General features: G+C 36.9%; 1 protein-coding gene across 4 annotated transcripts in view; it reads left to right on the top strand.

The window, feature by feature from the left end:
• LOC116473207 (rab GTPase-activating protein 1-like) overlaps positions 1-13,380 on the top strand; it is a 435,590-nt gene that overhangs the window by 307,458 nt on the left and 114,752 nt on the right. Inside the window, exon 7 of one of the 4 annotated variants that reach the window (XM_058443074.1) lies at positions 1,814-2,879. The exons of the other annotated variants lie outside the window; for them this stretch is intronic. Coding sequence (XP_058299057.1) covers positions 1,814-1,921 — 108 coding nt within the window. The 3' untranslated portion in view covers positions 1,922-2,879. Of the gene's footprint in view, positions 1-1,813; positions 2,880-13,380 lie in introns of those variants that run through there. 4 annotated transcript variants of the gene reach the window in all.

Below are 13,380 nucleotides of genomic sequence, written 5' to 3'. Positions count from 1 at the left end.
ATGTGGTCAATTATGGAATAAGGGTGATGTGGTGCTGAGAAGAATGTATATTCTGTTGATTTGGGGTGGAGAGTTCTGTAGGTGTCTATTAGGTCCGCTTGGTGCAGAGCTGAGTTCAATTCCTGGGTATCCTTGTTAACTTTCTGTCTCATTGATCTGTCTAATGTTGACAGTGGGGTGTTAAAGTCTCCCATTATTATTGTGTGGGAGTCTAAGTCTCTTTTTAGGTCTCTAAGGACTTGCTTTATGAATCTGGGTGCTCCTGTATTGGGTTCATATATATTTAGGATAGTTAGCTCTTCTTGTTGAATTGATCCTTTTACTGTTATGTAATGGCCTTCTTTGTCTCTTTTGATCTTTGTTGGCTTAAAGTTTGTTTTATCGGAGACTAGGATTGCAACCCTTGCTTTTTTTTGTTTTCCATTTGCTTGGTAGATCTTCCTTCATCCCTTTATTTTGGGCCTGTGTTTGTCTCTGCATGTGAGATGGGTTTCCTGAATACAGCACACTGATGGGTCTTGACTCCTTATCCAATTTGCCAGTCTGTGTCTTTTAATTGGAGCATTTAGCCCGTTTACATTTAAGTTTAATATTGTTATGTGTGAATTTGATCCTGTCATTATGATTTTAGCTGGTTATTTTGCTTGTTAGTTGATGCAGTTTCTTCCTAGCCTTGATGGTCTTTGCCATTTGGCATGTTTTTGCAGTGGCTGGTACCGGTTGTTTCTTTCCATGTTTAGTGCTTCCTTCAGGAGCTCTTTTAGGGCAGGCCTGGTGGTGACAAAATCCCTCAGCATTTGCTTGTCTGTAAAGGATTTTATTTCTCCTTCACTTATGAAGCTTAGTTTGGCTGGATATGAAATTCTGGGTTGAAAATTCTTTTCTTTAAGAATGTTGAATATCGGCCCCCACTCTCTTCTGGCTTGTAGAGTTTCTGCCGAGAGATCAGCTGTTAGTCTGATAGGCTTCCCTTTGTGGGTAACCCGATCTTTCTCTCTGGCCGCCCTTAACATTTTTTCCTTCATTTCAACTTTGGTGAATCTGACAATTATGTGTCTTGGAGTTGCTCTTCTCAAGGAGTATCTTTGTGGCGTTCTCTGTATTTCCTGAATTGAATGTTGTCCTGTCTTATTAGGTTGGGGAAGTACTCCTGGATAATATCCTGCAGAGTGTTTTCCAACTTGGGTCCATTCTCCTCGTCACTTTCAGGTACACCAATCAGGTGTAGATTTGTTTTTTTCACATAATCCCATATTTCTTGGAGGCTTTGTTTGTTTCTTTTTACTCTTTTTTCTCTAAACTTCTCTTCTTGCTTCATTTCATTTGTTTGATATTCAATCACTGATACCCTTTCTTCCACTTGATTGAATCGGCTGCTGAAGCTTGTGCATGCGTGCCATGGTTTTCAGCTCCATCAGGTTATTTAAGGTCTTCTCTGTGCTGTTCATTTTATTTAGCCATTCGTCTAATCTTTTTTCATGGTTTTTAGCTTCTTTGCGATGGGTTCAAACATCCTCCTTTAGCTCGGATAAGTTTGTTATTACTGATTGTCTGAAGTCTTCTTCCCTCAACTTGTCAAAGTCATTCTCTGTCCATCTTTGTTCTGTTGCTGGCAAGGAGCTGCGATCCTTTGGAGGAGAAGAGGCACTCTGATTTTTAGAATTTTCAGTTTTTCTGCTCTGGTTTCACCCAATCTTTGTGGTTTTATCTACCTTTGGTCTTTGATGGTGGTGACCTACAGATGGGGTTTTGGTGTGGATGTCCTTTCTGTTTGTTAGTTTTCCTTCTTAACAGTCAGGACCCTCTGTTACAGGTCTGTTGGAGTTTGCTCGAGGTCTTCTCCAGACTCTGTTTGCCTGGGTATCACCAGTGGAGGCTGCAGAATAGCAAATATTGCAGATTGGCAAATGTTGCTGCCTGATCCTTCCTCTGGAAGCTTCATCTCAGAGGGGCACCTGGGTGTATGAGGTGTCAGTTGGCCCCTACTGGAAGATGTCTCCCAGTTAGGCTACTCATGGGTCAGGGACGCACTTGAGGAGGCAGTCTGTTCATTCTCAGATCCCAAACTGCATGCTGGGAGAACCACTACTCTCTTCAAAGCTGTCAGACAGGGACTTAAACGTTAAGTCTGCAGAAGTTTCTGCTGCCATTTATTCAGCTATGCCCTGCCCCCAGCGGTGGAGTCTAGAGAGGCAGGCAGGCCTCCTTGAGCTGTGGTGGGCTCCACCCAGTTCAAGCTTCCCTGCTGGTTTGTTTACCTCCTTAAGCTTCAGCAATGATGTATGCCCCTCCCCCAGCCTTGCTGCCACCTTGTGGCTTGATCTCAGACTGCTGTGCTAGCAGTGAGTGAGGCTCCATGGGCGTGGGACCCTCCGAGCCAGGTGCGGGATATAATCTCCTGGTGTTCCGTTTGCTACGACCATTGGAAAAGCGCAGTATTAGGGTGGGAGCATCCCAATTTTCCAGGTACTGTCTGTCATGACTTCCCTTGGCTAGGAAAGGGAGTTCCCCAACCCCTTGTACTTCCCAGGTGAGGCGATGCCCCACCCTGCTCCGTGGGCTGCACCCACTGTCCAACAAGCCCCAGTGAGATGAACCCGGTACCTCTGTTGGAAATGCTGAAATCACCTGTCTTCTGCGTTGCTCATGCTGGGAGCTGTAGACTGTAGCTGTTCCTATTCAGCCATCTTGGAACCTCGGTTCAAACCTGGGTTGTAATACTCACTTTTCCTGTTGCTGCCTATGTAATTTTGTAGAAGTTACCTAATTGCTTCCCAGCCTGTTGGATTTTTTGAGAATTGAATGACATAGTACATTTTGAATGCTTAACGTATTGCTTTGTGTATGGTAGTATTTAATAAATATTAGCTTTGGTTATACTTGCAGTGTTCTGCTATTTCTCTTTTTCACACATGTTGCTTCCAATCTATATGGCATCTATTTTAGCATTAAAGTAGAAAGTTTTAAGTAGAAAGGTTCTGTCATAAAGAAAGAATCTTAAGAAGATAAATCTAAATGGAAATTTAAAGAAAATAAGGCTTTTTTTAGACCTAGCCTGTAAACTCTTTTAGACTCTTGAATTTTATATTCTAGTAGCTCTTCTGAGCATTAGGAAAAAAAGTCCTTTAAGCTGCTCTAAAGTTGGGTCTCAAAGCAATACTAGAAAAAGTAGAAGCTGGAAAAATTTCACATCTTTAGATCAATGATGTCCAAAGTGAAGAGTATACTATAACCAAGTGGGTGAGAGAACATATTAGACCATTCACTTACGTATATTTTATCTAAAATTTTTTAAAGTACAGGTTGATAGTAGTGTATATTGGTAGCCTATTAGATATAAATATTTTGAGATAGTGACTCAGTTTTGTTTTTAAAAAATAGACTATTAAACCACTCCTCTAGAGAATGGCTGTATTAAGCCAAAGTTTTAGTATAAACGAAGTTTAGATATTTGTTGTTCATATAATTTAGATAACACTCAGTTCTGTAAATTTATCAGCTCTTTGCTTTCCTGTAATGTGCCATTTGTGATAAGAGGGAATAGGAACTTTGCTCTGAATCCTTTTCCATAGAAGGTGCTTTTAAAGATGCTTCTTTCAGTCCTTGTTAGCTAAGGGAATTAGAACCATTAGAATTGCTTTACAAAAATTGAGGAAAAGGATTATAGAGATGATTTGTTTAGCTATTTGTTTTTAGTAAATTGCATCCTTTGCATTAAGATCAAACAGTTAAATTAAACCAAGGCCAATTGGGATTTTATTAAATTCCCTTTTTAAAACTGAGTTTTGACATAGAGATTTAAAATTAAACAAACCTGTATTCAAATCTTCATTCTTGATCTTGCTAGCAGTGATGTTTCTTTCTGTGTAAAACGTTAGGGGTATAATAACAGTAGCCTTTTCCTGCTACCACCTGGCATTTAGCACACCAGTTCTCAGTGAATGTAAGCATTGGTTATTTTTAAGATGGTAGAGCTGATGAAAAGAGCAAGTAAGCCTGGGTGCGGTGGCTCACACCTGTAATCCTGGTACTTTGGAAGGCCGAGGCAGGAGGATCACTTGAGCCTACGAGTTTGAGACCAGCCTGGGCAATGTAGCGAGACCTCATCTCTGCAAAAAAATAAAAAATTAGCTGAATGTGATAGTGTGTGCCTGTACGCCCAGGTACTCAGGTGGCTGAGGTGGGAAAATTGCTTGAGCACAGGAGGTTGAGGATGCAGTGAGCTGTGATTGTGCTACTGTAGTTCATCCTAGGCAACAGAGTGAGACACTGTCTAAAAGAAAAGAAGAAAGAAAAGAAGTATATCTTATACCATAGAGCTTAACTTTCTTTAAATGTGTGTAAATTGAAAGTAATTCTGTGTTCTTTTAGACATGGGGAATTTATCTGCAAAGTTTGGATATGGAGTCATTGTATTTGTATTCAAATTGACCTTAGATGCATCAGTTTATTACCTATTACGTAGTATTTGAAAATAATCATATTTATTTTGTCTTTTAGCAACAGATGAAATTTAGTCTTACACCGAGACAGACTATTTACCTAGTTAAATATGAAGGGTCTTTGAAGGTCTCCATGACCAGCTGCAATTTGACATTAGACTTGATGTTCTGATTACTTATACTTTTTGTTTTAGTTCCTTTCCTGAGCCTGAATTGTACAAATATGTCCTAAAACACCAACTTATTAAGAGGCTTAATGCCTGTTAAATGCATCAGTGCTCTTGGCAGCTTAGCATAAGTACTTTCTTTGCATGGGAGGTTGCAGTTTAGAAGCGACTTTATGGATCATTTCCCAGGTTGATGTTACGTATGTTCATTTTACAACCTGTGTGCATAATCTCTTAGGGTGAAGGTAATTAAGAGAAAGCATGATCTACAGAATTGAAGCCAAGTAATCTAAGATTCTGTTTTTAAACTCTTTGCTGTATAACATTAGTTAAGTTGTTTACCCTCTTAATTTATCTATTTATAAAATGATAGTTTTTGTTACTAAAGTGCTCTATTAGCCTTACTTTAAAAGTCCTGTCTACCATATATTTAAAACTATAAGTAGAAATAATGCAGAAACTCTGAACTTGTTTTGCTTATATATGGATATATCATATTATATGCCTAAGATTGGAGATAAATTTTATAACCTGATTTTCTCATGGCAGTGTGCAAATGAAATTACTCTGTAAATTTTTCAAAACAGTAAAATCACTATTTTTCATCTTTTTGTGAGATGTACTTTTTTGATACCCACAGAAATTTGCAGAGGGCTTCTGCATACCACCCATCTTCCAATATTTCAGTATTTGGCTAGGTTCCCCTCATTTTGCTTAATTATTCATTTTGGTTGGAAAGTTTAACTGCTACTGAAACTTCAGATTCTATATCCTTACCACTTTTCCTGATTTTTATGTTTAACATTCTTAATTATTTGATGTTTATTTTAGCTGCACATGTTTAAGTAACACTAAAAGTATACCTGAATCTCTAGGTAGCATATTTACAAGCTTTGTTAGAAGTACCAAAAAGGGCTTAGAAAATAATTTAAAACTACAATGGTGATCTAAAGTTTTTCATGAGTTTTCAACTATGAAAATGTTTTACTATTGTGCTTATCCCATGAAGATTTAAAAATTTAGTGGCCGATATCCGAAATTGTATAGGTAGATAGGATACAGCATATGTTATTTTCAGTGTATCTAAAACCATGAACTTGGGTCCTGTGTGAGTGCAAAGTGGATACTGAAAACTAGATTAATGCCCTCAGATTCATCTGATAGGTTATATCCTACTCAAAAATGACAGGAAAGCCAGAGGCTACTATGTTAGCAATTTCTGCTGACACTTATTGGTATCCTGTACCCTATACTTCTTAAAGAGATTACATTTTCTCAGTATACTAGTAGATTTCAAAAGGAGATAGAAGAAGCAGGGTTATTTCCCCAGGGTAGAGTATTGTTTTGACTATTTCAATTTTTTCATAATGTAAATTATAGAAAGTAAAACTCAACAAAATTTTCTTTCAGAGGATGGGAAAGTGGTGGCTGTAGGTACTGAAAGATAACATAAGAAAGCATTAAAGAAGGAGACTGGATTTTAAACATTGGAATGCAATCCTATTTAGATATTGTAACATAGCATTCTGGTAAAGAGAAAAGCCACTGCAAGTCTATACAAAGTTGGCCACCATTCCGGGCTAAATTTTAGAAGTATGTAGAGATGAAGTAAAAATCTGAGACTTTTAGTAATAGCTCTTGAGGTCTCAAGAAATGGAACAAGCTGAAGAAGTAGAACTATTGAAAAGCCAAGCCAACTTGTTGCTGAATTCCCTAAACCAAGAATAATTTCAGAAGCTTAATTTTTTCCTACAAATAGTATAGAAGAATTAACATTGCCATTAAAGAGGGGTTAAGCACTATACCAGTCTGAAACCCTTGAGATTAAAACTAGCTAGAAGACAAGCTATAGAAGACAAGACAGTTTATAATCCCTTCCTTCAACCTCTCCCAAGGTTTTGGAAATAATCTTATGATAACTGAGAGTAAGCCAGGTGCAGTGGCATTCCCTGTAGATCCAGCTACTTGAGAGGCTGAGATGGGAGCATTGCTTGAGCCCATGAGTTGAAGGCTGCAGTGCACTGTGATCATACTGTAAATAGCTACTACACTTCAGCTTGGGCATCAGAGTGAAACCCCATCTCTAACAATAATAATAACATTTTAAAATAAATTATTAAAATTTCACATTTAGAATTATTTTTCTACTATAGTAATTGGTACTTCAGTCACTTAAAATGGTAACACTAGTTGAGAATCATACCTCCACAAATATACATCTAGATAATCCATTATGTTGTCTCTAGCAGGTTTTTCTGAGGAAAACCAAAAGGAAGATTGGTAATTAAACGTAGTTAATTTTTACATTCAAGAAAGGAAAAGACTATTCTTTGAACAAGTCCCAAGTCATGAATAAGTAATCACCAGTAATTAGACATCACTTTTGATCAGTACACATGATGTGAAAATCAGCCAATCAGTGACAGCCTCACTCCAGTGGCCATGCTTCTGAAAATCATCCAGTCAACAACATCCTTACTCCAGTAACTATCTTCTGCAAATTAGCAAATCAATGATAGTCCTAGGCTTCTGAAAGTCAGCCAGCGACTACTCCTATATGTTCTGCATACTGACTCAGTATTTGTCATTAAAAATTCAGTGGACAAAAGAACAAAGTATGTCTGATGTGGCTGCTTTAGAGGCCAGGATCTAAATTGACCCAAGATTCCTAGTTAGCATCTGATAGAACCTTTAGATAGAAAGTCAGCAAGGATATAAAAGATCTGAATAACACAACCAACCTACAGAATCTAACTGGCATTTATAAAACCCGCTACCCAGCTGGGCGCTGGGGCTCACACCTGTAATCCCAGCACTTTGGGAGGCCAAGGTAGGTGGATCACGAGGTCCGGAGATTGAAATCATCCTGGCTAACACGGTGAAACCCCATCTCTGCTAAAATATATATATATATATATATATATATATATATATATAAAAATACACAAAACATTAGCCTGGCATGATGGCACACGCCTGTAGTCCCAGCTACTCGGGTGGCTGAGGGAGGAGAATTGCTTGAACCCGGGAGGCGGAGGTTGCAGTCAGCCGAGATCGCACCACTGCATTCCAGCCTGGGCGACAGAGCAAGACTCCATCTCAAAAAGCAAAGCAAAACAAAACAAAACAAAAACCACTCTACCCAATAAGAGTAGAATATGAGTGGAACATTCACCAAGGTAGATCCCATCCTGGGCCATTAAACAAGCCTCAACATATTTAAAATAATTGAAATCATATAGAGTATGTTCTCTGACCACAGTAGATTCAAAGTAGAAATCAGTAACAGACAACAGGGGGATAATGATCCATGGGTCAAAGAGGAAGTCTCAAAGGAAATTTAAAAATACATACAACTGAATGAAAATAATATATATCAAAATATGTGGGAGGCAGTTAAACCAGTGCTGACAGGGAAGTGTACAGCAGTAAGTGCTCACTTTTGAAATGAGGAAGGTTCTCAGATCAGTAGTGTAAGTTTCTTTCTTAAGGAACTACTAAGTTTCTATGTAAGAGACTAGAAAAAGAAGATAAATCAGAAGTAAGCATAAATAAATAAATAAATAAATAAATAATGAAGACAAAAACAGAAATTGAAGAAATTGAAAATACAAAAACAACAGAGAAAAACCATGAAACAAAAGCTATTTTTGGAAAAAAAATTAATAAAATTGGTAAACCTTTGACAAGAGAAAAATCTAAAAAGGGAAGGCCTGCATCACCAATATCAGAAATGGAATAGTGGATATCAGTGCAGATCCTGCAGCCATTAAAAAATTACAAGAAAACACTATAAACAACTTGATACCCATAATTTAGAAGAAATGAATCAATTCTTTGAAAACCACAGAGTACCAAAATTCAACCAAGGTGAAACAGACAATCTGAATAGCTATTTAACCATTGAAGAAATTGATTAAGTAATTTAAAAGCTCCTGAAAAAGAAATCACTGTGTCAAGATAGTTCTTCTTTTTTAAAAAAGATATTAATACATCTTTAATAGCATTCATTTTATCCTTTCCATTTTGGCATGGCACATGATCTTCATCTGGATTTATATTTTATGTGATAAATGATTTTTTAATTTAAGTTCAAGGGTACAAGTGCAAGTTTGTTATGTAGGTAAACTTGTGTGGTAGGGGTTTTTGTACAGATTATTTCATCACCCAGGTATTAAGCCTAGTATTCATTAGTTGCCTTTCTTGATTATCTCCCTCCTTCCACCCTCCCCCTCCACCCTCCAAAAGGCCCCAGTATGTTGTTTCACTCTATGTGTCCTTGTATTCTCATCATTTAGCTCCCACTTATAAGTAAGAACATGTGGTATTTGGTTTTCTGTTCTTGTGTTAGTTTGCTAAGGATAATGGCCTCTTGCTCCATCCATGTCCCTGCAAAGGACATGATCTCATTTTTTTATGACTGTATAGTGTTCCATGGTGTACATATACACCATGGAAAGAATGAGATAAAAAAGCATGAGATCCTATACACTGTGAAATACCAATACTCTTTATCCAGTCTATCACTGATGGGCATTTAGGTTCATTCCATGTGTTTGCTATTGTGAATAGTGCTGCAATGAACATATGCGTGCATGTGTCTTTATAACAGAATGATTTATATTCCTTCGGGTATATACTCAGTAATGGGATTGCTGAGTCAAATGGTATTTCTGTCTTTAGGTCTTTGAGGATTTGCCACACTGTCTTCCATAATGGTTGAACTAATTTACACTCCCATCAACAGTGTATAAGTGTTCCTTTGTCTCCACAACCTCACCAGCATCTGTTATTTTTTGACTTTTTAATAACAGCCATTCTGACTGGTGTGAGATGGTATCTCATTGTGGTTTCAATTTGCATATCTCTAATGTAATGATCAGTGATGTTTAGCTTTTTTCCATATTATTTTTGGCCACATATGTGTCTTCTTCTGGGAAGTAACTGTTCATGTTCTTTGCCCACTTTTTAATGAGGTTGTTTTTTTCTTATAAATTTATTTAAGTTCCTTATAGATGCTGGATATTAGACGTTTGTCAGATGCATAGTTTGCACAAATTTTCTCCCATTCTATAGGTTGTCTATTTAATCTGCTGATAGTTTGTTTTTCCAGGCAGAAGCTCTTTAGTTTAATTAGATCCCATTTGTTGATTTTTGCTTTTCTTGCAATTGTTTTTGGCATCTTTGTCATGAAATATTTACCTGTGCCTACACCCCAAATGATATTGCCTAGGTTATCTTCCAGGGTTTTTGTAATTTTACGTTTTGCATTTAAGTCTTTAATCCATCTTGAGTTGATTTTTGTATGTGGTATAAGGAAGGCATCCAGTGTCAATCTTCTGCATATGGCTAGCCAATTATCCCAGCCAAGATATTTCACTAGTGAATTTTACCACACATTTTAGGAGAAATTAACTTCAAGTTCACAAAATCTCTTCCAGAAAAGAGAAGAGGAGGGAACACTTCCTGACTGATTTTATGAAGCTAATATTATTACTCTAAAACAGACATAGTACAGAAAATAAAACTATAGACCATTATTTCTCACAAATGTACATGTAAACATTTTCAGTAAGAATCATAATGCAGAAATCCTCAACAAGAATCATAGGATTAGGGTCAGGCACAGTGGCTGATGCCTGTAATCCCAACACTTAGGAAGGCAGAGGCAGGCAGATTTCTTGAGCCCAGGAGTTTGAAACCAGCCTGGGCAATATGGCAAAATCCCAGCTCTACAAAAATTAGCTGGACGTGGTGGCACACACTTGTAGTCCCAGCTACTTGGCAGGGCTGAGGTGATGGAATGTGGGCCAGGGAGGTCGAATCTGCAATGAGCTGAGATCATGCCACTTGCACTGCAGCCAGGGTGACAGAGTGAGACTCTGTCTCAAAAAAACAAAGAAGCATAGAATTAGAAGGAATTACAATCAATATTCCTCCTCTTCAAGAATAATAAAGACTGGCACTTTAATGGCAACCTCAATTCTGTGCTGTTTTAGTTACTCCTTCTCCTATAGTCTGAAAATGAATTAAGGCAAATTCAGTAGGTTTTTACAGTTTCATTTGTCATCAGTGTTTTTCAAATATAAGTACTTTTGCAAATTGGACCAAATTCTTGGTGCAATTTAAAAAGTTGAGCCTTCTATCATTTGCCTATTTTGAGAAAGCCTATTTCACTTTTCTTTGATTTTCTATTTTTTAGAGTGTTGAACCTACTTAATCTGAAGTTTACCTCCCTTTCAAGTATCTAGAAGTGTTTCTGGCAATGTGCTCATAATTAGGTTAAATTTTCCTCTTGATAACCTGGTGGCTGTAAAACTGAAATCACTGTGAGTTAAAATAATGTTAGTATGTCTGTGTCCCTTTGGCATTTGTAAATGAGTTCCTTGAAATTTTGTATTGGTACATTTTAAAATATCAGTACTTTTATTTCAAAGTAAAATATGCCATAATATGATTTATAGGATGAAGTGTTTGTTTTTTATTTATACACTATAATTACATGTTGTATCACCTTCTTTGAAAAGACATATTTTTAAAATAATATCTCAGTTTTAGGCAAAGCACATTCCTAGAAGTTTAAAATTAACATTTTCTGTCTAAATTAAGGAGTTAATTTCCTGTGAAAATAAAATGTTTGTGGGGGGTGAGTCTTATCACATATCACAGATCATACTTGTTTTAAAGGAAGAAAATGAAAGACATCTTTAAATTTAGTTGGTGACATAAACAGAAAGCATGTTTACTTTTTGATACTTAATAACACTTGAGGTAATAATAAACAATGATAGTTTCCTAATCTTTTTTGCATTGTTGTAATTAAGCTTACACTTGGAGTTTCCAAGCCCAACATGTAAGGAATTGCTCTTTAATTAGGTTTCCAACAGTTAGAATAAGCAAAAGGATGCCTGATCTATGACATTGCAGTGTGTCCTGATAGAGTTGCCTTAGTTATGGTTAATGCAAATAAAGAAAACAGCAGGAATTCTTTCACAATTTTATATTTTCTGTATAAATGAGAATTCTTATTTTTAGAGAAGTACATTGAAAAGTAATAACACAAATTAAGTAAATGGAATAGACTATAAATTTAGAGCCATTTAAAAAGGATTACATGTATGCCAGGGTACAAATTATCTTTCATACTCAATTTCAGCTGTTACTCATCACTGCTTAACCTACTCTTGAGTAATAACAACATTCTTTAAGCTTTAAAACATTCTGTAATGTGTTTTTAATATAGACAGAATACCCATTAGCTTTATGCAAAAGCCCTTGCAATCATTTATTTCCCTTAATCATGTAAGCATCAAATATTTATTGATCACCTGGTCTAATTATATGTAGTGTTGTAAGTATGTCTCAGGATTCATTCAGCAAACATTTGTCGAGCATTTATAATGTAACAAGAAAAATGTATGTTCCCTTTAATGTTTACTGTGAATAGTGAAGATATAGGTATACATAGAAAGACAACTAATAATTCATGGCAGTAAATTATCAGTGTTGACTCTCAATTTGGGGAAGAGTTTTGAAGAGAAAAAAAGATGACTTTTGGTTTGCAGTGGATATTGATAGTCTCAAAGGTGATGGAATCTCTGTGTAAAGATGATTTTGATAAAGGAAGGATTTAGGGACTACATTATGGTAGAGAACCAAGAGTGAAATTACAGGAATGGGAAAGAATATGTCTCCTATTCTTTTTCAGGGAAAGTGACTATGTCAGTTTGTTTGGAGTGCAAAGTTCATCATAGTAGATGAATGAATGGTTAGAAAAGAAAGGCATTAGGGACTGGATATTGTAGGACTATGTTTGGATCATATAGTGGGAATGAAATATAAAAGCTGAGTTCTTTTGCCTTTTTTTTTTTTTAAAGATGGAATCTTGCTCTGTCACCAAGGCTAGAGTACAGTGGCACGATCTTGGCTCACTGCAACCTTCACCCCCTAGGTTCAAGCGATTCTCCTGCCTCAGCCTCCTGAGTAGCTGGGATTAAAGGTGCCCGCCACTGTGCCCGGCAAATTTTTGTATTTTTAGTAGAAACGGGGTTTCACCATCTTGGCCAGGTTGGTCTCAAACTCCTGACCTCGTGATCTGCCCACTTTGGCTCCACAAAGTGCTGGGATTACAGGCGTGAGTCACCACTCCTGGCCTCTTTTGACTTTGAAAAATTATTTCGTTACATATGTTCATTTTAGAAAGATTAGAATATACTGATGAAGAAAAAGTAGAAAATAATAACACAAAATGAAAGTTTTTAGAAATACTTATTTGATGTTATCCAGGATGGATGAAATAAAAGGATGACTGAGTGGGAGGCCAGTTAGGAGGCTGTTTTGGTAGTCTTCTTTCCCTCTTCCCCATCCTGTACTCTTCTCTTTTATCAGATGGTTGTACTGGTGGCCGAAGCTTGAAATTTGAGGAGTCAGAGCCAAAAGAAGGATGCAGCCTGAATAGTAACTCTGGGATCAGGTTACACAGTTGAAATAATAGACATTACACATTACTTTTCTTTCCTGGGTCTTGAGGAAGTCCTTTAGTGAGGGCTCAAGAAATTTGGAAATATTTGTAGATGGATGAAGTAAGTTCAACTTTGGTGATGGCTTTATGCAGTTTGATAAGTGTACATTTTTCCAAGTACAGAGTTATGGGAACATTATTGGTGGGGAGAAGGAGGAATCTGGAGATTTGTACTAATGAGTTAGTGGCATTTTTGTAGAGGGAGATTCACATCTCTGAATTCTTCAACCATCCCAAAATTGAGCATGTC

Source organism: Hylobates moloch, unplaced genomic scaffold, assembly GCF_009828535.3.
Source record: "Hylobates moloch isolate HMO894 unplaced genomic scaffold, HMol_V3 SCAFFOLD_8, whole genome shotgun sequence".
NCBI lineage: Eukaryota > Metazoa > Chordata > Mammalia > Primates > Hylobatidae > Hylobates > Hylobates moloch.
This window is presented reverse-complemented; position numbering and strand designations above follow the sequence as displayed.